The 24214-nt window shown below is 47.0% G+C and overlaps 2 protein-coding genes across 5 annotated transcripts in view; one reads left to right on the top strand and one right to left on the bottom strand.

Annotated features, from left to right (window-relative positions):
• Window positions 1-168: 168 nt before the first annotated feature.
• mtmr7b (myotubularin related protein 7b) lies at window positions 169-9678 on the bottom strand. Of its 2 annotated transcripts, none has more exons than XM_014970814.2 (14): window positions 9362-9678; window positions 8788-8913; window positions 6546-6708; window positions 6197-6354; window positions 5588-5716; window positions 5377-5511; window positions 5185-5317; window positions 4991-5100; window positions 4694-4819; window positions 4574-4623; window positions 4261-4461; window positions 4034-4168; window positions 3828-3954; window positions 169-1669 (listed from the first exon to the last, which is right to left on the bottom strand). In XM_014970814.2, the coding sequence occupies exons 1-14, from the start codon at window positions 9395-9397 to the stop codon at window positions 1379-1381; spliced, it is 1920 nt and encodes a 639-aa protein (XP_014826300.2). In that variant the 5' UTR covers window positions 9398-9678; the 3' UTR covers window positions 169-1378. The 2 variants fall into 2 exon arrangements, with proteins under 2 accessions (XP_014826300.2, XP_014826301.2); XM_014970815.2 differs by having other exon boundaries at window positions 1463-1669; window positions 3791-3954.
• A 908-nt stretch (window positions 9679-10586) lies between these two features.
• Window positions 10587-24214, top strand: part of LOC106910530 (uncharacterized) — a 44147-nt gene continuing 30519 nt past the window's right edge. The window contains exons 1-4 of one of the 3 annotated variants that reach the window (XM_088006798.1): window positions 10587-11026; window positions 20237-21171; window positions 21254-21553; window positions 22200-22308. In XM_088006798.1, coding sequence (XP_087862924.1) covers window positions 20413-21171; window positions 21254-21553; window positions 22200-22308 — 1168 coding nt within the window. In that variant the 5' untranslated portion in view covers window positions 10587-11026; window positions 20237-20412. Of the gene's footprint in view, window positions 11027-15902; window positions 16067-20236; window positions 21172-21253; window positions 21554-22199; window positions 22309-24214 lie in introns of those variants that run through there. The other 2 variants (XM_088006796.1, XM_088006797.1) reach the window with 2 other exon arrangements.

The following is a 24214-nucleotide window of genomic DNA, read 5'->3' as shown; positions in this document are numbered from 1 at the left end:
TAAAGAAAAAAACTTAATTTAAAACGACTAAAAATCAAAGAGATGATAAAAATCTTCATGGATCGTCAGCTAAATGTCGGGTCAGAACCGAAAGGTTCTGATCATCTCTGGTTTTCAGGCAGAAGAAACTTCAGTCTAAAATACAAATTTATACTTAATAAGGCTTCCTTCAGATGTTTGTACTGTTTAATTTATAATAAAAGTGGGATAACAATGCAGCCTTGAGGAACACCGTGGATGATTATCAGCGATTCCTCGGATCCAGACCAGTTCACGTCGGGTTACATTTGGACCGTCTGGTTCTGTATCTGAGCCCAGATCTCTGCAGCTGTTTGTGTAAAACGACCAGAGTAAAGCGTAGCAGTCAGTATCTGTGGAACTTGTGGTACAGCAAGAACCTGAACCTTTAAATGGGTTCCGTGGTTCTGGAACCAGAGAGATTTTTCCTCATTGATCTGTTTGTTTTCTGACGGACGCAGAACGGTCCGACCCAGCAGCGGTCCGACTCGGGTCACCGTGTCTGCTGGCCGCTCCTCCTGATGTGATGCAACTTTCACCTCTGACCTGGTTCTGTAGGCCAAAGAGGGAGGGTTCTGCTATTCTGCTGTTGTAGTGAGGAGGATCCGGGGCGGTTCTGAAGGTTCTGGTTCTGTCTAGTCACTCTGGATCATTCATTCTGGAGAAGATCTCTGTTTGAACATCAGAGCTTCATTAGAACTTTATTGATTATTTAATGTCGGCGATACAAAACCGACCACCGGTCCGGGTTCTGAGGAAGAGGCGGGTCCAGGTCTTCATGTCCTCAGAGTTGTTGGTGAAGGCAGAAACTACAGCAGTGAGTTGCCTTGGAGACGTGAACTGAGTCCAGTTACAGGTTTTCCAAGGAGCTGAGAATCTGAGCTTTTATTCTGAAAACACAACATAGAGCTACATATATAGATCTAAAGACATAGAGCTACTGGCATACATCTGCAAACATAGATCTGTATATGTAGATCTGCTCCACTGGGGTGTGAAAACTTTTATAGTTTTAAATAAAACCACCAATCAAAGCTGTGAAGAACCAGCAGGAGGGTCTGTTACCGTCTCCATGGTGATCTCTGCTGGTTCCGTCTCCATGGTGATCTTGGGTTCATATTATGGGCTGTTTCTCTGTGAGCCAGGTTTAGCTGTCCTGTGGGATCCGGAGAGGAGCAGCTGAACATACCTGGCTCTGTTGTCATGGAGACCGATCCAGATCTTAAGCATTGCTGAGTTAACTCCTCCCACAGCGGATCAATAAAGTCGACCAGTTTATATGAGGGGTGGATTCTGACCCGGATCCAGCGGTCCGGTTCTGGTTTTCCCTTATTTCCAATCAGTGGCAGCGTGGACAGCCTCAGTCCAGCTCGGGGTCCTTGCCGTCTTCGCCACCACAGGAGGAGCGGCTGCTGAGATCGGCCACGCCCGACTCCAGGTCGTCCTCCGCGTCCGGACTCCTCGGCGACCCAGAGGGGGCAGAGTCTACTCTCTGAGCGCTCTGATTGGCTGATTCGGAGCTGCCGATTGGTCCAGAGTAGCGGGTGGGCGGGTCCGGCCCACTGTCTGTGATGGGGAGGCGGTTACTGCTCCTCCGCGCCGCCACTGTCCTCTCCCACCTGATTGGTTCCCCGGTGAGCGCCGCCAGCCTCTGCAGACAGAACCACACATAGAGGTTCTACTGTCAGAACTACACAGAGGAAACAGAAAAAGAACCTGGCTGATGAGTACCAGCATGAGATCCTGATACCTGAACTAGATCCAATTTGAGAAACAGCTGCTGCCCCGGTACCGTTTAGGCGGCCATCTCTACTGTCATAAGCAGTCCGCTGTGGCGGCCATCTTTACTGCTGTAAACAGAACGCTGTGGCAGCCATCTTTACTGCTGTAAACAGAACGCTGTGGCCGCCATCTTTACTGTCAAACAGAACGCTGTGGCCGCCATCTTTACTGTCAAACAGAACGCTGTGGCCGCCATCTTTACTGCTGTAAACAGAATGCTGTGGCCGCCATCTTTACTGTCGTAAACAGAACGCTGTGGCGGCCATCTTTACTGTCGTAAACAGAATGCTGTGGCGGCCATCTTTACTGTCGTAAACAGAATGCTGTGGCGGCCATCTTTACTGCTGTAAACAGAATGCTGTGGCGGCCATCTTTACTGTCGTAAACAGAATGCTGTGGCGGCCATCTTTACTGTCGTAAACAGAATGCTGTGGCGGCCATCTTTACTGCTGTAAACAGAATGCTGTGGCGGCCATCTTTACTGTCGTAAACAGAATGCTGTGGCGGCCATCTTTACTGTCGTAAACAGAATGCTGCGGCGGCCATCTTTACTGTTGTAGACAGAACGCTGTGGCCGCCATCTTTACTGCTGTAAACAGAACGCTGTGGCCGCCATCTTTACTGTCAAACAGAACGCTGTGGCGGCCATCTTTACTGTCGTAAACAGAATGCTGTGGGGGCCATCTTTACTGTCGTAAACAGAATTCTGTGGCGGCCATCTTTACTATCGTAAACAGAATGCTGTGGCGGCCATCTTTACTGTCGTAAACAGAACGCTGTGGCCGCCATCTTTACTGCCGTAAACAGAACGCTGTGGCCGCCATCTTTACTGCTGTAAACAGAACGCTGTGGCCGCCATCTTTACTGTCAAACAGAACGCTGTGGCGGCCATCTTTACTGCTGTAAACAGAATGCTGTGGCGGCCATCTTTACTGTCGTAAACAGAATGCTGTGGCGGCCATCTTTACTGTCGTAAACAGAATGCTGCGGCGGCCATCTTTACTGTCGTAGACAGAACGCTGTGGCCGCCATCTTTACTGCTGTAAACAGAACGCTGTGGCCGCCATCTTTACTGCTGTAAACAGAACGCTGTGGCCGCCATCTTTACTGTCAAACAGAACGCTGTGGCGGCCATCTTTACTGTCGTAAACAGAATGCTGTGGGGGCCATCTTTACTGTCGTAAACAGAATTCTGTGGCGGCCATCTTTACTATCGTAAACAGAACGCTGTGGCGGCCATCTTTACTGTCGTAAACAGAACGCTGTGGCCGCCATCTTTACTGTCGTAAACAGAACGCTGTGGCCGCCATCTTTACTGCTGTAAACAGAACGCTGTGGCCACCATCTTTACTGTCAAACAGAACGCTGTGGCGGCCATCTTTACTGTCGTAAACAGAATGCTGTGGGGGCCATCTTTACTGTCGTAAACAGAATTCTGTGGCGGCCATCTTTACTATCGTAAACAGAATGCTGTGGCGGCCATCTTTACTGTCGTAAACAGAACGCTGTGGCCGCCATCTTTACTGCCGTAAACAGATCGCTGCGGCGCCATCTTTACTGCCAGAAGACGACTATGTTCTTCTTCTGCGTGTTTAATTAGTAGCATAAACGATCACTTGTAAAAATCGGATATCAGTAAAAAATCTGAATTATCAGTTTAGCGTTTGTGACATTCTGGTTGGCGTCAGACTATCAACCCCATAAAAATACATACAACTATTTTCCTAAAAAAATAAGTAGAGTGTAATAATTATGCGCGTTTTTAAATGAATTTCTTATAAAAATGATTCAGAGTACATCAGTGTGCATTAATGAGGACTTGGATGCTAGATTTCATTGTTTGGCCATCCAGATATTTTTCCACTACTAAAACAAACTGAACTTTATTTTGAAAACCGTTGCAGCTGGTCGGGTCCAGCTGCTGGGTTCTGACTGTTGCCCAGGCTGAAGCTCAGTGTCCTAGTTAAAGGTGTGTTTGTGTGCCGTATGCCTTGTTCGGAGTGGTGGGCGGTCCCTCCGGCCGGTACCTCCTGCTGATTGGTCAGCTCCTCCTCCAGTTGCTGGGACTCCTCCCTGACGGCAGACAGGAAGTCGGCAGGTGACTGTCGAGGGGGCGTGGCCTTCTCCAGGTGGCTGTAGAGGCCCTTCCACATCCTGGAGAGAAGCAGCACTGTTAACCCGCCGCTGCATCCATTCAGACAGTAACACTCCTGATCGAGCCGCAGTTCCTCACTTGAAGCAGTAGGGGGAGGTGTTGGGCCTCAGCACACCCTGACTCTGGCTCAGCTCAGCCTTGTAGAGCGGGTTGGAGAACCGGGTCCGCTCCGACCACAGCTGGGGCCACACCGAGTGGCTGCGCTCATGGAGCCTGGAGACCAAAGCAGAACCACCATGAAACGGGCTGGTCCCAGAGCCTCCAGGAACCGCAGCACAGGCGGACCCGGGCGGGCTCGGCAGTACCTCATGTCCCGGCGCTCCTTCTCGCTGTTGCCCAGGAAGGTGCCGTACTGGCAGGAGTAGACGTGGGAGTGGACGGCCACCAGGAAGCGCTCGTTGAACTGGAAGGCGCAGGGGAACTGCTCCGACAGCTGCCACACACACTCCAGGAACTGGTCCATGACCGGGGACACCTCCTTCGGGTCGCCATCCAGGTGGGCGTACCTGCAGAGGGCCACACACTGAGAGCTACCCACAGACAGAACCAGGCAGGAAGAATCCAGTCCTGGTTTTAGAGCTTCCTGGTTCTGATCCTGACCCGGTTCGGCTCACTGACCTGTGAGAGAACTTGTGTCCAAAAGAGACCCAGTCCCTCTCGATCAGCACCTGGAGGAGAAAGAGCGGGTCAGGAGGAGTTACAGGATAATTCTGAAGCCAGCGGGATTCGGACCGGTACCATGAATCCTCTGATGGTTCTGTAAAACGGGTCGAGCAGAATGCTGGCCACAGAGCAGGCCTGGGCCGTCCGGTCCCACCCGTCTGAGCAGTGGACCAGAACGCTGACACCTTCATCCGCCACAGCCTGGACAGAGAGACACGGACAGGGTCAGAACCAGGCCTGGGTCAGAACCAGGCCTGGGTCAGAACCAGGCCTGGGTCAGAACCAGAACTGGGTCAGAACCAGAGGATACAGAGTAAAACTGAGTGAGATGATGGAGGTATTCACGCTCTCTCCTTATTGGTTAATTCAGACCTTGGCGATGAAGACGCCGGCGTCCAGAACCGCCTTGATGTGCTTTAGCCAGCCGGAACTCTCCAGCCCCCACAGGAAGTCGGTCATGGATGGTGCGCGCATCTCCCCCACTACAGCAGGAGAAGAAGAGCAGCGCTACATGAGGGCAGGCAGGGGGCAGCAGAGTGCTGCGACGCCGGCAGAGCGCCACGCACCGTCCAGGATCTTCTGCTGGCTGCTCCTCATCACGTGGATGTTCTCGATGCCGATGAAGAGCAGCCGGATGTTGGAGTAGTGGTCTTCGCTCTCGTAGCCCTTCCCCGCCGCGCGGTTGGCCATGGCGTTCAGCTGCACACACACAGGCTGTAGCGGCCCTCACAGTGTGTGTGTGTGAGTGTGAGTGTTACCTTAGGCCGGGTGTCCACCACGTAGATGAACTCACTTCCTGGGTTTGCCTTCATCACCGCCTGCAGCATCAGCTCGTCCTCCTGGCAGCGTCCACTAAACCCTGACAGCGGCTGGCTGCACCGACACACTGCCGCCTGCAGGGCGCAACGTGCAGCTGCTGATGCTGAAAGCGTGTGTGTGTGTGTGTGTGTGTGTGTGTGCACCACTGACCAGCGTGTCCTGGTGGAAGTAGGACAGAGCCGGGAAGCGACCTCGGCTCCTGAACCTGGAGCTGCCCACGATGACGGCGGGCGTGGCCGACTTTGGGACAAACAGCTCAGCGGGGTACGTGTCACACACCTGCAGCGCGCACGCACGCACACACACACACACACACACACACCAGGAATCAGATACATGTTGGCAGTCACGAGTTCTAATCTTAGTGTGTTTGCTCGTGTTTATTAAATATTGTTCAGTTTTAGTTTAGGTTTTATTAGTGACAGTCATAGTTTCAGTTTTCAGGCTTTATCAGCTGTTTACAGGGAATCTGACTCCATGCGGATAATAAACTTGTTGACATGTTAAACATCCTCCCTGCAGATCAGATTGATGGTTCTGGACTAAAACCCATTTAGTTCCCCTTCTGCTTCTGACTAAGCAGCTGATATTTATTGTTTTATCAAAATTCATCTAAATCTGTTTTTCATTTTTGAAAGAATGTGTGTAAAATTACAATTTGACCCGATTTGTTCTTCCTGGTTCTGGAATCAAAACCTCTGATCTATGAGCTTCTCTGTGCTGATGTGAGAGCAGCTGCAGGGTTCTGGTTCTGCTGACCCGATACTCGCTGTTGGCTGCCGTGGCGACCCACAGGTTGTTGGGAACGCCCATCCTCCTGTAGTCGGCCTTCAGGTCGATGAAGCTCCAGGATTCCTCGCGCTCCTCCTTGTTGGCGTTCGGGTTGAAGGACAGGCAGTAGAGCTCACTGTACCGCACTGAGAGGAAGGGTCAAAGGTCAGCTGGGACGGGTCAGCTGTCCTCCGTCCAGGCAGCCAGATGTCACCAGGACTTCTTCATCAACCGTTCTGATCCAGACTTTCAGAAACCCAGAAGAACCAGGGGAAGTTCTGGCTGCTGAGATGGAGGACAGGAAGCCGGATCGGGTCGAACCCAGATGGACACTCACCGGGTCGGGACAAACGGGTCAGGGAGGTGTGGACCTCCAGGCAGTCGCGCTCCAGCGGGAAGAGGAGCTGGAAGACCCGGAAGTCCTTGCAGCGCAGGACCAGAAGACTTCCTGTGGGCGTGGCCGGCGGTCGCTCCATGCAGCAGACCATGCTGTGCAGAACCTGAAACACACACACACACACACACACACACACACAGAAACAGGAAGTAAGTGGCGCCTACTCATCGGTTCTGGGATGTTAGACAATCACTTCCTGCTGCAGCGAAAACAACAAACACGGTCGGTTCTCTGGTTCCGATCCAGCTGACGCTGCGCCGCAGTCTGCATTCAACATGGCCAACCCGTTGCCATGGAGACGGGTCACCTGGTTTCATGCTTAGAAGGGTCCAGTTAGAACAGTGTTTTTCAACCTTTTCTGAGCGAAGGTACATTGTTTTAATTGAAAAAATCAGAGGCACCCCACCAACCAAAAATGTAAACAAAGATACTCTGTAGCCGCCTATATTGCATATATAGTCATTCTTATCAAAGTGAATAATAATAAACAAATAAACACATTTATTTCTATCATATTTTACATTTTATTTCAAATTGTACTTAACATGTCCACTTCAAAAATACACCTGAACACCTACAACACTGTGGTGTGATGCATGAATGTTAATTCTCTTGTTTTAATGTAAAATGCTCTGTACCTACTGCCATCTAGTGGTAATAAAATTACATGATTACGCCGCTAGTCACTGCTACAGCAAAGACACTCAAAGATGGCATCATTTGCAGATAATTCGTTTTCAAAAAACCTTTTAAGACCAATTACTGTATTTTCCGGACTATCACCGCACCATACTATAAACCGTACCTTCAAATTTTTTGAACCCCCCCGGAAATTTATATCAGCCGCACCGGGCTACAGGCCGCTGGTATCTCTGCAGCTCTCGGTTTCCCATAAGGACCCAGCAGGGGGCAGCAGAGGGCTGCGTCCTAATAACTGCTGGATATATTAAGGACGCAGTTCTCCGTCTCCAAATCCGGTTTTGTTCACGCCGAGTTTACGTGCAGCGGCTTTATTTCCCTCCTGTCCTGCCAGATCGACACTCCACAATTTAGAAGCTGCATCATATGAGTTTGAAAACATTTCTCCATCGTGCCTGCTGCTAGCATGTGCTTGTTCTAAATGAATATTAGCACTTTCTTCTTTGATTTCCAATTTTGACTTCCAATGATTCACTTCCTGCTAAAGAGCCCCCTGGTGGTTGAAGAAAAATCCACAGAAAAGTCGCATGTTCAAAGTGTAGGAAAGAAGTAGCAGCTTATAGTCCGGAAAATATGGGAGGTGAAATTGGATAATTTCCACGACACACCTGAGGATCACTCACGGTACACTAGTGTGCCGTGGCACAGTGGTTGAAAAACAGAGTTAGAACACCAAAGTGTCGGATAAACCAGGGCTTCCCAAAGTGGGGGTCGGGACCGGGGGTCACAAAATGATTTTCAGAATCACAGTGATGTGATCCATAAGTGGTATGGAAAGGCAAAAAGGACTAAATAAAAGGGGCAGTATTATGTGAACTTGACTTTTTAGAGCTTTGCATCGCGCTATGTCATTCCCTCATCAAAAACAAACCTGGAGTTTTGCTTTGATTCTTTCATGCATGTTTGAGAATTTTTTTAATCTCCATGGCAACCATGTGCAAAACGCCTGGGTGGACCTAGCCCCGCCTTCAGGGTGCAGCTCCTCCTCTGAGGTGCAGTTTCCAGGCCAACAAGCTTCTGCTTCACAGAGCAGCACTTCGCTGCAACTCCAGAAATTACAAAGTTAGATTTTTTTAAGTCATATTTGATGCATATAGAAGTTTTATAACAACTGAAGACAACATAGTTACTTGATTATGCTATAAAATGTCCCTTTGTTCCTGGAAAACACGGAATACTGCCCCTTTAAATAAATATATAAAATAAATCAAGGTCTCATTCAATAATGTTCAGTAAAATTTACTTTAAACTTTGTAAAATTCAATTAAAATAAATTCATAAAAATAATTTTGACCTAAACATCTTCATGATCTCCTTCCAGCTGGGCTGGGAAACCCAAACGGAACCGGTAGGTCAGGCAGAACAGTACAGAACTGCTCCAGGAGGAGAACCAGAGCAGAACCGGATCAGAACCAGAGCAGAACCGGATCAGAACCAGAGCAGAACCGGATCAGAACCAGAGCAGAACCGGATCAGGCCTTACCCATGTCTCCCTGCGGGTTTCTGGGTTGTTCTCCACAAAGATGGTGTGAGTGGCAGACAGGTAGAGCGTTCCCACAGCGGCTGTCCTCTGGCCCGAAGAACGTTCCAGCAGACGGACGTTCTCCACCTGACAGGGCACACAGGAAGTTCACTGGTCACACAGGAAGTTCACTGGTCATACAGGAAGTTCACTGACGGACAGATGGATGAATATGGACGGATGGATGATAAGAATTGGTCCTGAAGAAGGGAAACAGAGTCTTTCAGAACAAAGCAGCATCATGATAGGGGTGATCATCCTCCATCATTAGTGAGAGCATTATGGGATGTCTGCCTGACAGAGAAGCATCTTGCCTGAGAAAAATATTTTTATTTTTAACCGAAGGATTCACTACAGGAATCCATTATCGGACATTGCGTTAAATTCTCCTGATATTCCCGTTATTCCTAAAATGAGTAATGTCAGGGTCCAGACTGGACGATAATTTAAAGGAACCGTCCCCTTGATCAGGACGCGGCAGGTAAACATATCAAATATCACCGAGAGAGAAGAAGCAACGAGTACGTGGACCTACCTTGGGGGTTCGGATGTGCTCCATCATCACTAACATCCAAGATGGAGGAGATGGAGAGGAACAGCAGCCTGATGCCTTGTCTTCGTCAGCGGTTAAATTCCCACATTCACACCGAGAACAGAGTCGTATTTCCCGCCGCTGCTGCTCCAACCCTGCCCGGGAATCCTCTCCATCATTCCCGCCCCTCTGTGTCCCGTCTTTGTTCGGATGAACAGGCTGACTGCGGGCCCGCTGGTACCGATTCTTCTGTCGGTACTCGGGCCAGCCCTGCCTCTGACCGGACACTCTGTCACTTTAAGGACCGTTACAGCACTAACATCCGTCACAGATTTTCAAAATAAATGTCAGCTATAACTATAATCGCTTCCAGGCGTCATCAGCTGAGGAAGTGCACTTGAAAAGATGCTTTCAACACATGGAAGCTTTTTTTATACACAAAATTTTTAGAATGTAACGAATTATCATAGAAAAAAGGTGCCGTCCTGCTATTACAGTCTTTATTATGAAAATCTTCCTTGTATCCCTTTAGCTTTTGCTGGTAAATTTACACTAGTTCACCTGCGCTCTGATGCATTATTAAACGCTGAATCTTGTGCTACGACATAACACAACAAACATTAAATAACAATGACAGATAAAATCATTAAATGTTACAATAATGAATCAGTTAATGTCATAAAACAAATTACCGTTTAAAATACAGGATGTGTATTTTGTTTCTAATGCTTCCCGGTTCTGTTGTCTTAGTTTCTCTTCCTTTGAAATGTATAAAAACATAATTGATGATTATATTAATATAAGTACTTTTCATTATATCACATAATAAGATGGCATATGATGCATAATTATCATATTATTAAACTACATATTGTCAGTGTTGTATATTATATCAGTATTATAATTTCTAAATTGTGTTTTAGTTTGAATAGCGGGAGTGGATGGATATTATCAAATACAATTAAAACCATATCAACCGCTCTTATCTTCATGCCTTCTGACAAAAAAAACTGAATAAAAATTAATAATCATGCTAAACAATTAAAAAATGCGGCAAAACTTTAAAGCGACTCAACACGTCAGAGTGAAGCTGTGATAGGACTTGAAAAAATATGAAGAAATTTAACGGGAGGTATTTTAGGGCATCCAACAGTTAGTCTTTCCTCGGCCTCTAGGTGGCAGTAGTCACTATCATAACTACAGGTAAAGCTGGTGAGACGCAGTAAAGTTTAACACATTTTATTTGTTTATTTCTGATTACTGAATATAATCCGTTATAAACCTAAGACAATACACGAGGTGCACAATTAATAAAACACATTAAAGCAAAAAAAAAAAAAAAAATCATAAAAATGGCAGTGTAACTGTCCGTTTTATATAATACAGACGAAGTTAAAAAGATAAGTATTTTTTCATCATGTATTCCTCCGCCAATATATATAGTGCGTGAGCCATGTGAGTGGGTGACCGGTTCACTTCACTGATTGGCTGCCAGCCGATGATCCTTGAGGACTCCTCCGGTGATCACCGTCATCCACCGGAACCAGCTGGGCCCACCTGGGAGCGCGGTTCGGGGTTCGGAGGATTACTGGAGGAAACGTGAAGAGTCTGGTTCCTGTTATGTCCAGGTGAAGGCTGCGGGTTGCGTGGCTCCTGCTGCAGCAGACGGTAGGTGTACTGACTGCGGGATTTTACTGTTTATTAGAAACAAGACGCAGAAATTATTTATTTTTACATCACGAAGCTGATAAGAAACAGCAGCTTTTCCACTGAGGAAGCAGCTGCTGCAGTTTTATAGCAGGGTAAATATTTTTATCTATTTTTGTGAACCTGAGAGAGAATGTGAAGTTTTTGATGATCATCTTTTTAATATTTCTGTAAACAGAAAAACTTTGATGAAGTTTATTTAATGAATGAGATGCACGGCGCTGTCCGCATGCCTGGTTACCTGCAGCTGCAGGCGCAGGTGTCCTCTCTCTGTCCACTCTGTCTGCAGTACCCTGTCCCTGTGTGTGATGGACATTTGTGCTGCTGCAGCATTCTGGGTGTTATATAACGGGTTGTCCTCTGCATCATCCCGCAGGCCTGGCCAGGATTAAGTAAGACTCTGTGGCTCTCCTTGGCATGGCAGAGCTCTCAGGAAACACTTTCATAACCTCTAGCTGCTCCTGATTGGCTCCTCAGTCATTTCACCCTGAAGAGAAAAAGGGAAACTGTAATGGATTTGTCCGCTGCTGGAGGCTGTGTTGTTATGAATGAGTTTTTAGTGTTGCAGCCATGTAATTTGATTATTCTGAGAGACTCAGGTGTCCTTGTGCTTCTCTCAGCTCTTTGCTGGCAGATGGTTTAATCTGGGAATTTTCTTTCAACATTTACTTTTTATTCTTTGAAATATTGACATTTTTGCTTCTATATTCAGTTGTATTTTTTTAAGTCGCCATCTTCAGTCATTCTTCCTTAAATAAGTCTTACATAATAATACATATCTTTATCTCCATTAATTAATATTTTTTAAATCCTGACTTTGTTTTACAAAGTCAGGCACAATATAAATTGTGCTTCTTATTTCTTACTCGCAAAATACAATGCATTGATACAAATCTTAGCTTGATAACATCATTCAACCCTTACTTATGCCGTCAGCTGTGCAGAAAATGATGGACAAATATTTGTCGAGTTTTGTCTTAGATGTTTGATTTGAAAATGTTTTCTCCTCCAAAAGAGAACATAATTATTTAAATATGAAAGAAACTGGTTTTGGCTAAAACAATTCCACTCAGGTTTGTCCATAAAGTCTGCTGCTGCTGGGCTTAGCTTTAATAAATCTCCTCTGAGTTTGGCCGATCTCACTGCTGATCTTATTTCATTTTAGTTTTCACTAACTAAAATGAAAACAAACTTGCGGATGTTTCCTGTTATTGCAGATTTTCAGCCTCGTCTGATGCAGCCACTCCTTGGTGAAGCTGATTGTGCTCTCCGGCTCGTCATAATTGGCATTTTTGTGTCTGGATGTCAGCGTGGAGCTGAAAGCTGCGCTCTGCTCAGACTTGTTGCTGGGATTGAATCAGTAACTGCTTTTCATTTCTTCTATTATCCATAAACACACACTAAAACAACACTGGCTGCTCTGATGGGATTTACTCCTGCGGCTTCAAGCCTCAGTGACAGTTTAACCTCTTTAACCACAACCACAGTTTGACCGCAGGTTCAGTCACGTAAACCTGTTCTGCTGCTTGACAAACTTTCTACTCTGAACTTATTTCTCAGAAATGTTGAGCCATGGATTTGTTTGAAGTTTAACTGAACACCAGTTTAATCCATGAGAAAAAATACCTGGTTCCCAGAGCTAGAACGGAGCCTTTAGCTCTGTTAGCTGTTAGCTTTTGGTAGCTCAGTTCTTTGGTTTTTTTGTGACCCTTTTCTTTACAGTGTTGAGTAACTCCCACTTTAAACATTGCTATGTTTCACTGTAAAAATCTTATATTATTAAGAGTTATAACATGGAACCTTTGTGCTAAATAACTGGAAAAATACATATGACTTGGCTAACACCTAGCTGTTAGCCACATGTAGCATTTAGCAGCGAAATGGCAGTTGGTCAATAAAATAGCTTTAATATAGTGGATGATGTTAAATAATCTGCAACATTACTTTTATTTAATGTAACTGTTGTTACCAGGGAGAAGTTATGATAAAAGGTCCAATAAAGTTTTGCTAACAGGCTAAAGGACATAGTCTCTATAATGTGAAAATTGCAGTTAGCTGTTAGCCACATACAGCATTTAGCAGCTAAATGGCAGTTGGAGATAATATATGGTAGTTTTAAAATGGTGGTCTGTTCTAATTGATCTGCAACAATACTTTTATTTAATGTAACCGTTTTTACCAGATTATGGTAAAAATGTCTAATATGTAGCCATGGTGCTAACGTCTGGTGATCTGCCAGAGCTAGGAAATAAATAAGATATAAAACTCGCTGTAACGAGATTTGCAGAACAAAATTAATTTCAGTTACCCATCCAAAGAAGACAGTAAAACAATATGAATTGTGCTGCTTTTTGACAGTTAAAAGTTGTACTGTTTATAATTTATAGATCAGAGTTGAGAGGTATAACAGGAAACCTTTATCTGAAAATGAACAGGTAATTTTGTAAAAACTAAAATTACTAAAACATAGTAAAAATAAAAAGTTAAAAGAAAAACTCCCAGCGAGCTCATGATCCGGATCGCTTTAAAATATCTTAAAAGATGTCTGACTGGCTTTAAGGGAATAACTGAGAGATTTAACTCTCAGTTCTGTGTTTAGTTATTTTGGTTGAAGTAGCAGATGGATGGACTCTCACCCACACACCTTCCTCTCCTCCAGCTGGTTGCCGGTTGTTTTCGGCTGCTCTGTGGTTTCCAGGACTCAGTGGAGCATCAGGGGAGCAGAAAACTGGGGCACCATTTCCTTAGTTTTATTGGAGAACTTATGCAGAGGACCACAACACCTTCATGTGACCTCTGACCCCCAATGTAAAGCATGGCGTCCCAGAACTCTTAAGGAAGACTTGTTATCATGACAGAAAACATTTCCATTCACACTTCCTGTGTGGGAGAAGCTGGAGCTGATTAGAGGATCTCACTTAGTCAGAGTTTCCAGATTTTCTCTCACTCAGGGAAACGTTTGTTGCTCCAAACGTTTCAGACACAAACTTCTTGGATAAATGTTTCAGGAGTTTTCCTGCAGTTAGTCAACCAGCAGTTTTTGCATGTAGAAACACGTCCTCTGCCCCCCGATGTGCTGCTCTGGTTCCTCAAGTCTAACATTTAATTTACCAGGATGATTCAAATTAAAAGGAGATTTTAATCAGATTATTTTGCTTCAGACGTTGCACCATCAACCCGCCTCCCACTGCAGAAAACAAGGAGAGGAATGCATACTAAAACTCTAACTTACTGTCTGCTTTCGTGCACAGAAGAGTTGATGCTGTTTACCTCACTCAGCATGTTTTACAGCTTCTTGCTAAACTTCTTGAACTTGTTTTTACATTTTGTCACAGAACCAAACTTTGTTGTGATTTTTCAGGCTTTTAAGTTTGAAAGGTTAGAGGTCTTCAACATGGGGGACATAACTTTTTAAAATTCAAAGTTATGTCTTTAAATGCACATAAAAAGGGGTAGTACAGTGTGAAATCAGCTGTTTGGATCTTTTCATTATACAATTATTCTTTCATCAAGAACAAACCTGCAGTGTTTCTTTGATTCTTTCCTGCATGTTTGAGAAATCCTTTAATCTCCATGGCAACCATTCAGCTGTGCAAAACACCTGGGTGGACATAGCCCCGCCTCAGAGGCGTTGCTCCTCCCCCACTCAGCTCCTTCAGACTAGCCAGCAGCAATTAGCAAACACCTGGTGGGGTGCCTACCGTGTTTTTGAGATAAAAATATTTAAAGTTGACAGGAAATATGAAAATGCCTGCAGGTAATTATGCATTATTGGAAGACATTATTAACGATACCTAAACACTAAAGTCAAAGGCAAACATGAAAAAACCCCTAAAATAAACAAACAGGGCTTAGCCTGGTGGCCCGCCAGGCCAAGCAGAGCTTCAGAAAGAGTAGGAGGTTTTAAAGGGACGGAGGCCTTATTTTAAGTCGTTAATCATGAAGTAAAATTCATTTTAAGTCATATCTGATATATAGCTTTTCTGTAGCAACTGAAGGTAACAGTTACTGGATTATGCTCTAAAATGGACGCCTTGTGCTTGGAAAACAGAATACTGGCCCTTTAATACAATCTGTTTTAAAAGATTTTGTTGGCTCTATTGGCATTTATTTGAAAGCAGTCTGACAGGAAAGAGGGTAATGACATGGGGCAAATGTCCCCAGGCCGGGAATCGAACCTGTGACCACTGCCACGAGTCCTGAGGCCTCCATATGTGGGTTTTGCTTTGCCCCTGCACCACCACAGCACCGCCTCTAACTCGAATTTGACGAGTAACTAATTGATAATGTGATCTGTTTCAGCCATAGATGAACACGTTCAGTTTTTGATATTAAAGGTTCTGTGCTTTATGGGAGCTAGCGGTTTGTTGACGCCGGTGACTCGTTTCTGCTTTGGCGGCTCGGAGTTGGCCCAGCGTCTGAAACATGAACTCATCAGTTTTTATCCGACTTTCCCATGTTTGGATGTTTTCCTGCGAAGCGATTCCAGGCAGATGACGTGAGGGTCGTGTCGTTCAGGAGGTCGCACGTGAGCAGTCATGATGTTACCAGGGAGGCCAGCCGCAGCTTTAAAGTTCCTCAGTAATCTGAGCCGGCCTCTGATTGGCTGCCTGGCTCCGGCCCGCGCTGCATCAGATTACATGTTTAGTTTTCTGCTGCTGATGCTGAACAGAACAGAGCGGCTCGGCTCTGGAGGAGGATCTGGGCCAGAACTCCCCCCCTCCCCCCGGCTCTGCGTTTGCTGTAGAGGAATGTCCCTCCCCTCTTGCCGTAGTCCTGTGCCAGAAGCAGCAGATTTGTGTTTACTGCAGGATCCCTCCCCTTCTTCCCTCCGCCTGGATGGGAAAACGCAGCAGCGATGGTCACACATAACGCCTGATCGCGCAGCGTGGAGCGTTAGCACCAGCATCCCAGTTCCTCCCAGTCTGTCCCAGTCCGACCAGCTGGAGGAATTGTTTCCTACTGGATCTGTTTTCTCTGCTTTCAGAAGGAGCCAGAGGAGTAAGTTATGATTGCGGCAACAGTTACTGTGTGTGTGTGTGTGTGTGTGTGTGTGTGTGTGTGTGTGTGTGTGTGTGTGTGTGTGTGTGTGTGTATTTCTGGAGACCCAGCTGTTCTGCGGTTGAAGTTCTGGTTGGACTGATGATGGTTCTAAGCAGTAAATCAATAAATCGGGTGGTAAACTAAAGTGAAATCAATAATGTAGATGATGCTCCTCTTTAATGTTGGAAACTGAGGATAAAACGGTTTGCACCGTTAGGAAGTCCTGCCTGCCTGTTTTCCTGAAACTGAATCATAATCCATGTTAATGCTTTGGTTTATTTATTGTGGATATTTAAAAACTCTTCCAGGCCCAAATGTTCCTTAGAAAATAATTATCATTAAAAAATCGTCTGTAAATGACAGCATTATGGTTTATCGCCATAATTTATGGTCCCGTTCTGGTTCTGGTTCACATGGAGCGAAAGTGTAAAGCATCATGCAGCATCCCCACTGCATGATGCTGCCACTACCATGTTCTAGGAGCAGAACCTGAGGCCCGGTCCAATCAGAACACAGAGATGTAACGGGTCACAGTGAGGGTCAGAACCAGGAGGTTTTGATGGGTTTATCGCTCATGTCACAGATTCCCAACAGAAATGTAAAAATAGATTGGGACTTGTGACCTGGAAGAACAGAACCGCTGCAGGTAGGACTGACACCAGCGTCCTCCAGACGAGTCCTCGGGACTGGTTCTGATGGGTTCTGATTGGTTCTAGAGGTTCAGGTGGCTCTTTCTGGTGGTTCTGACAGTTTCTCTCATTTCCAGACGTTCAGTTTCAGCCTGACCTCTGACCTCATTCTGAGTTTTGCTGCGTCGGCAGTTGCCCCTGCCTGAGGCGCTGGTTGCTATGAGCGACACATCCTTCCTCTCTCTGCTGATGACGGATCAGTCCTGTTGCCACGGTAACTGCTCCAGCTGTGTCGGCAGCGTTGCTGCGTCGTTTCCCAGAGACGTAACATGATGCAGCAGATCCTGAAACACGAAGCTGTGAGCCGAGCGGCTTCATGAATCAATCAGTCGAATCGGGTGTGTGTGTGTGTGTGTGTGTGTGTGTGTGTGTGTGTGTGTGTCTTAACGCTTCTGATTGGTGTTTTTGTCCATGATGCTTGACCCATCTGGTCTGGAGAAGCGGCCATGTTCCTCTAGTTAAAGGGGAATTAAACTCTAGAAATGAACCTTGTGTTGCTGATAAATGTCTAAAGTTGTTCCTAAAAGTTCTCTATGTTTCTGTGAAAATTGATACATTTTCTTGTAATTTTGTGTAATTCTGCAATTTTTTTTGCCTAAACCCGTCTCAACCTGTTTGGGTTGAATTGTGGTTAAATTTCCCTGTTGGTTCCACACAAACCATGAAGTTTGGTTTGTGTGGACATCAGAGCAGAGCTGCAGAGCAACAAGTACTTTCACACTCTGTCGTCATAAAAGTTTACAATAACACAAAATAAGTTGTTAGCTTTTTCTGTAAACAAAAAAGCTAACTTTTTGTTTAAAAAGCCAGTTGAGGGTCTGAAAAGTCACTAAATATAGCGACAAAGATGCTAAGCTAGCAGCGGTGCTATTTACATCTTGGCCACGCCCCTCAGTGGTTCCTGACTCCGCCCACTTTCTACATTTGTCTGGGGGCTAAGCTTTGACAGGGAGCTTAGTTACACATTAACTTTATGCGATTTGGGTTGATCAGAGGTCGTAAAGGTCATGTTTCCATCAATGCGTTTTCGTTATGCACATTTTAAAGTGTCGCGTTAGAAATGGTTTGTGCAAATGTCGGAATTCGAAAAAACTTTGCAAAAAAGTTTTCCTGCTCACTCAAGTTGGTTTTTGTGTTTTCTGACAAGAATTAGCGCGCTACCGAAGAGATGGAAACCCGTTTACAGAATAAGTTCTGACGTAGGGAACTGTGGGTCTGTGCCTTACCAGAGGCACCAAACTTTGAACTTTCAGCTGGCAGGGGAGGGCGCTCCCTGCTTTTTAGATGTGACCTCTACTTCCTGTTTATTGCACACAATTGTAGCGTCAACATCTGATTGGACTGGAGTCTGAGACCCGGCTAAAACTCGTTTCTCTCCATCGGCCACAGATTTCCTTTCAGCAACCATTTCATGGTACTGCTCCTTCACTTGGTCCGCCGGATCAGAACCGACCTGACAGGCGAGTAAATGCTGCGCAGGGTTTCTTCTCTCTGAGCGGGTCGGAACCGCTGTCAGTGGCTGATTCTAATAGGACGGGATGAGCTGCCGGGTCGGTCCGGTTAGAGCATGCCTGGGTGAATATAGGACGCTGTCTCTGCCTGACCCGGTTTGACGGAACCAACCAGACCGAGTCCAGAGTTCAGCTCCGACCTGGAAAGGGATTTTAAATTGTTTCAATGTTCTGAAATCTGGATAAAGAACTTATGAAATATTCTGTAGCTCAACAACGCATTGGTCCAACCGGAGATCCGATTGGTCCTGATGATCTGGGTGGAGGAATTTCTGCCCGGAGACTCAAAAAATACCTCACTGGTTGGATTTATGTCCTTCAACGCAAAGATCCTCCAACATGAAGAGCTCAGAAAACACTGGCTTAGAAAAACTTAGTCTAATTACAATTACCAAATCCTGAAAGAAAATGTACCGCCCCTTTAAGGCTTCTGGTGGTTTTCAGTCCAGAAAGAGCCGATTGTTAGCAGAAATATTCACTAAACCTAAAATGTTTCAGGAAATCTTAAATCCAGAAATTTGTTCAGAAAAATTTATGAAGGGGAAGCCAAGTGCGCGAAACGTTTTCAAGGTTAGCAAAAGAACTAAACTAAAAATTAGCTAAATTATTACCCTATTAGCGGAATCTGCCCAGATTCAAACCCAGAAATGATGATTAAACGCAGCTGAACAGCTTCTGGTTCTGGTCCAAAACGGCCCACGGAAACACTGGGGCGGTCCGGTCCGGTCCGGTCCGGTCCGTTTTGATTATGTGACCGGTGTTCTGTCAGATAGCAGCTGTCGGGATAACATACATGCAGTGAGTACGCATGCCCGCGCATGCGCATTAAGAAGTCCGACCGTCAGCGGAGTCGTCAGTTCAGCATACGCAACAAGTTATGACGAAAATAAGTCATTAAATTGTTTATAATATGACATAATATAACTAGATAGATATAGATGCGTTGTCGTGGTTTCAAAGTAAAGCAGGTCTGGCTGCAGCTGCAGTGTAAAACTCATTAACCTACTTAACCACTAAGTCAGGATGCCATATAACATTCTAATAATAATAACAAAGTGTATGTTGATCTACGTCATGATTCTATGTTGATGATTAAATAAAATCATATGGTGATAACAGCTACATGTCTGAGCTAAGGTATGACTATCTGACAAGGTATGCTGATCTGACAGAACACCGGCTTCAGTTCAAATCTTTTTGTTCAGAAGCTGATTTTCCAGCTCATTTTCCTCTGGAGTTAGATTTGTTCAGAACCGGATCGGACCTTGAAACCTGCTGACGGTTCTGAGAACGGTCCGGTGAGGTTCTGTGGTCTGCTGCTGAAGCTTCGTCTCTCTCCTCCTCCTCATCTTCCTCTACCTGGAAGTGAGTGACGCGGTCGCCGAGGGGCCGGTTGTCGTTACCGGGGAACAGAAAAGAGGTCTGACCCGGTTCTGAAGGCCTTTATTTAGCTGCTCCGGTTCTTTTAGTGTCTGACCCATAAACACGACCAGAACCGACCCAGATACTGCTCGATTCGCTGGAAACACCAGAAAACTCCGTATCAGATGGAAATGATTATGAATCGATGAATTTGATAGAAGTTTTAATGTCTTCATTCAGAACTGCAGTGATACATTGAGCCTGCAGGGGTCGACATTTCCCAGTCAGATTTCTGCTGCAGCACTGCGGTGAACTATACATGAAAATTTTTAAAAGATTATGATGATTAGACAATTGAACTTTAAAGAAGTGAGATTTTTAGACTTTTTATAATTTATTGTACCAAATCTGGAGATTTATTTTGCATTTATTGATTCATACTAATGGATATTTGTAGTTTTCTGCAGGTTTGATTGTTTTCTTGAGGACATTTTGGTTCTCCAGGTTCACCTGGAGCTGCAGGTTCTCCACAAGAAGCTAACCATGCTGTGTTTTTGTTCCTGCAGACTCCTGACCATGTGGGAGCTTCCTGCAGGAATCCAGGATCCATGACCTTTAAAGTCTTCCGAATACGATGAGTTGGAAGTTTCTGGAAAACCTGCAGGAAGTTTGAGGCAAACATGTGAACTGAACGGAGAATTTGAAAGATCCGGTTTGCAGAAACTTCTGACTCGGTCTGGAGATGAGCAGCATGAAGCTCCCTCTTTGTCGCCAAGGCGACCACAATGGCAACGCCTTCCCGGTCTCCTCTTCCTCCTCCTCTTCCTCGTCTCCGGAGTCGCTGCGGAGTCTGAGTGGCCTGACAGGCGACCGGACTGAGAGCCCGCTGGAGTACGACCTGCTGGCGGTTACCATGACGACCGCCGTGATCCCCGCCCAACTGGAGGAGGTGGTGCTGTCCAGGTGGGCTCCAGAGGAGGAGGATGAGGAGGAGGATGAGGAAGGGCGGTTCCAGACCGACGCCTCGCTCTACCTGGACGCCATCAGCGCCGGCTTTCAGCAGGACACCTGGAGCTCCTGCCTGGACAGTTACCAGGGCAACGGCAGCTCCTCCATCGCTGACTCGGACACGACGGAGATCCCGGCTGATGAGGAAGATGAAGAAGACGAGGCCCTCTTTGTGTCTGTGAGCTCAGACATGTGTGTGACGCTGAGCCAGGTGAGTCCAGCTGGAGCCGGAGCCGGACTGGACCTGCAGGTCGAGGGATTGGACCCGGTGAGGGCAGCGGAACTGCCACGGGGTGACCTGGATGACCTGGATGGTCCTGCTGCCTCCCAGAACCTCAGCAGAACCTCTCAGACCTCCAGCAATCCAGTCGGAGGCACCGCTCCACCTCAGGAGGTCCATTTGCCCCAAACCGGGCCGAGCGGCGCTGCCAGAATCTCCAGCCAGGAGACAAAGGGAACCCAGAACCCGTGTCCATCCAGAACGCCTGCTCAGGTACTTCAGATGACCTTTGAACCCAGCTTAAGTTCTAACCTGTTTACCAGAACTTCCCAGATGTTTTCCGTCTGCTCTGCAGAACCGACCAGAACCCTGCAGGAGAGCCGAGGTGGTCGGCAGTAGAAGGCTGACTCCAGGTCTCCCAGGTCTTCCTGGTCCTCCAGGTCCGGTGAAAGTGGCCCGGCTCCTCAGGCCCAGCAGGGGGAAAGGTCCATCTACCCGGGCCGACCACCAGGGGGCGGCGGCCTCGCTGTCTGCACCACCAGAGAAGAAGAAAGCAGCGGAGAGTCGAGCCGCATCCAGCAGCTCTGTGGGTTTTGATCCGGTCAGAGAAGCTGCGACACAGACTGCTCAGGAGAAGCTGAGGACTCCCAGCAAGGTGAGTTCTGGTCCAAACTAAGTACACCCCGACCCGACAGCAGCAGAACTCCCTGGAGTCCCAGATTCAGAACTGCTCATACTTCTGACACAGGAAGCGGGTCCAGCTAAACGTCTCCATGGTGATAATTTGGGTCAAAGTTTTGATGTTTGAGACAGACAGGCTGAACCAGAACCGCCTCCTGCTGAACTCTTAACCGGTTCTGGTTCTGGATCAGCTCTGGCTCAGGTGGTCCGGATCAGATGTTCAGTCTGGACTCGGAACCAGCAGCCGCTCCGGTACCAGAACCGATCTGCTGCACGCGCTCGGAGCGAGCTGCAGCTGCAGGGAGCGTGTCGACACAGGACGGCTGGTATGCTGCAGTAATCTGCAGGAATCAGGCCCGGTTCTGACCCGAGGGGGGCGGGTCGGGGGTTGCTCCTCCAGCAGACGGAGGCCAGGCCTCCAGACTCTCCATGTGTTTATAGAGGGGGGCAGAAACTTTCCTCCCTCTGCGTGTAGCTTCTGCGCCGTCCCAGTTCTCCTCCCCCTCGTCTTCCTCGTCTTCGGCTCCGCTCCGGCTGGAATGGCCGACGCCTTGGTGTCGGTGCGCCGCTCCGGGCCGCTGGGCTGGAGCGCCGTGGCTAAACATCCGCTCTTCCTGCAGAGGGCCGCCTCCAGGCCGCCGGGACGCAGCGGCCGGCCCGACCGGGGGCCGGGACCGGACAGCGCCGGGGCAGAGGCTGACGGACCCGCAGCCAGGAACCAGAACCAGGGTGAGTCTCCTCCTGGCAGCCGCACGCGGGCGGGCGTGTGTTTGTGTTTCTGTGTGTGTCTGTGTGTGTGTGTGTGTGTTTGTGTGTGTGTGTGTGTATGTGTGTGAGGTGTAAATCCAGCTGCACACGCAGAGAGTTTTCCGCTCTAACTGCCGTATCTGGAACCGGGTCCAGAACCGCTCCAACAGCTTTGGGTCGGACAGTTTCTGTTTCCTGCAGCTCTTCGTCTCAGAGGACGTCCATCTGTCCGTGTCTCAGTCCGTCCGTCTTGCAGCTCTTTGCCTCATTGGTAAAAGCCCGGTTCTGGTTCGGACTCGCTGAACGGACCTCAGGTCCGGCTGGGAAACGCTGCCTTTGGGCCGTCTCCGTCTGAAAGCTAGTCTTTGTCCTGAACGTCCCCCTCTGGAGGACAATGAGCCGTTTGTCCTGGTTCTGGTGGGACAAGCGGACGCCTCTGGACCTCGGACGGGGATTTCCACCAGTCTGGTTCTTTTCTGTGAGTCGGCTTTGAGTTTGGACCCGTTGGTTGCCTGCCCTGCGGTCCAGCGGAACCGGCCCCGTCCAGATGTCTTCCTCAGCCCGGTGAAGACGGAAACTGAGACGATCTGGTTCTGATCATGTTGATCTGTGTCGAGACGACCCGAGCCCTCAGCATGATGCTGCCACCACAGCGGAGCCGGGCTGCAGGGATCCAATCTGGAAAACCGATCCGTCCGTTTTCATTCAGCTTCAAGACGGATTTACGTTGCCGAACTCTGAAAACCTGAACTGAAGCACAGAGAGAGTTTCAGGGCTGCTGTTACCAGGAAGTGACGTATTAATGTACAAGCAAAACGCTTCAGTGTTTCTTCATAGAAAACCATCAGAAACCATGGAAAGGTTTTATGGTGGCCCAGAAGGGCCAACAAAATGCTAAATCAACAACACAGAAGGCAACCAGAGACGTTGTGCTAGCAAGTTTATCGTAACTTCAGTTTTAGCTCATTTTTGTAGCTTCTGGTTTAGCATAATTTCCATTTTAACGTAACTTAGCATCACTTCAGTTTAACTCAACTTGGTATAACTTCCTTTTTAGCTTAGCGTATCTTCCATTTAAGCATTTCTTCAGTTTTAGCTGGTCTGTCTCTGGAGGTTGTTTTGTCTTCAATTATTTTCTGCTAACTGAGTGAAATAATCCTGAGGTTTTGTTTCTTCATGTTTCGCTGCGTGACGTCGGACTGGGGGATTCTGGGTCTGTTCTGTTGGACCTGGACTTGTACACAGTAAAAACTCGGAGGAGATTCTCGAGTCTTTTGTGATTTCACCAGGTGGAGTCAGGTTGGAGGCTATGTGGGTAGCGGTTCTGGTTCTGGCGGGACGGTAATGAAGCTGCAGTGTTTGTGTGTGTCAACGCTGGACGTGTTATGATTCAGCTCTTACCCAACTGTGATTCCTGAGGTAACCCAACCCAGCTGCTCCGAACCCAAACAGAGCCAGATGTTTCCTGCTCTGGGTGGTTCTGATCCGGCTGAAAGGAGCGAGCAGCAGCTAACGCTCTGCGTTCGCACAAAGTCCAGGTAAAGGTTCCTCTGGGTTCTGTTGTTTTACAGCAAGAACTGGCAGCAATGTTTGACTTGTAATCATTAATTTATTGTTTTAAGTGAAGTTGGAATTAATTTAGTTAAACTACCTGATTATCAGGAATCTTTGTACAGAGAATAATGTATGAAAATATATTCACGCATTAAAACCTAAACTATCAACATGGAACTAAACTGCTCGGCTAAAGGAGGAAATATTAATAATAAGCAAATGGATCAAATCAGATTTTAGCGGTTGGAGGATTTCTCTTTAGTCTTTGGTTAAAGATCACGAGCCATTTCTTCCACTAACGCTAGCCTAGCATGTTTGTTTTGGTTGTTTTTAC

Source organism: Poecilia mexicana, unplaced genomic scaffold (assembly GCF_051168715.1).
Source record: "Poecilia mexicana isolate PSO_F unplaced genomic scaffold, ASM5116871v1 scaffold_1, whole genome shotgun sequence".
NCBI classification, from domain to species: Eukaryota; Metazoa; Chordata; class Actinopteri; order Cyprinodontiformes; family Poeciliidae; genus Poecilia; species Poecilia mexicana.
Note: the sequence above shows the minus strand (reverse complement) of the source record. Positions and strands in the feature narration are given on the sequence as shown.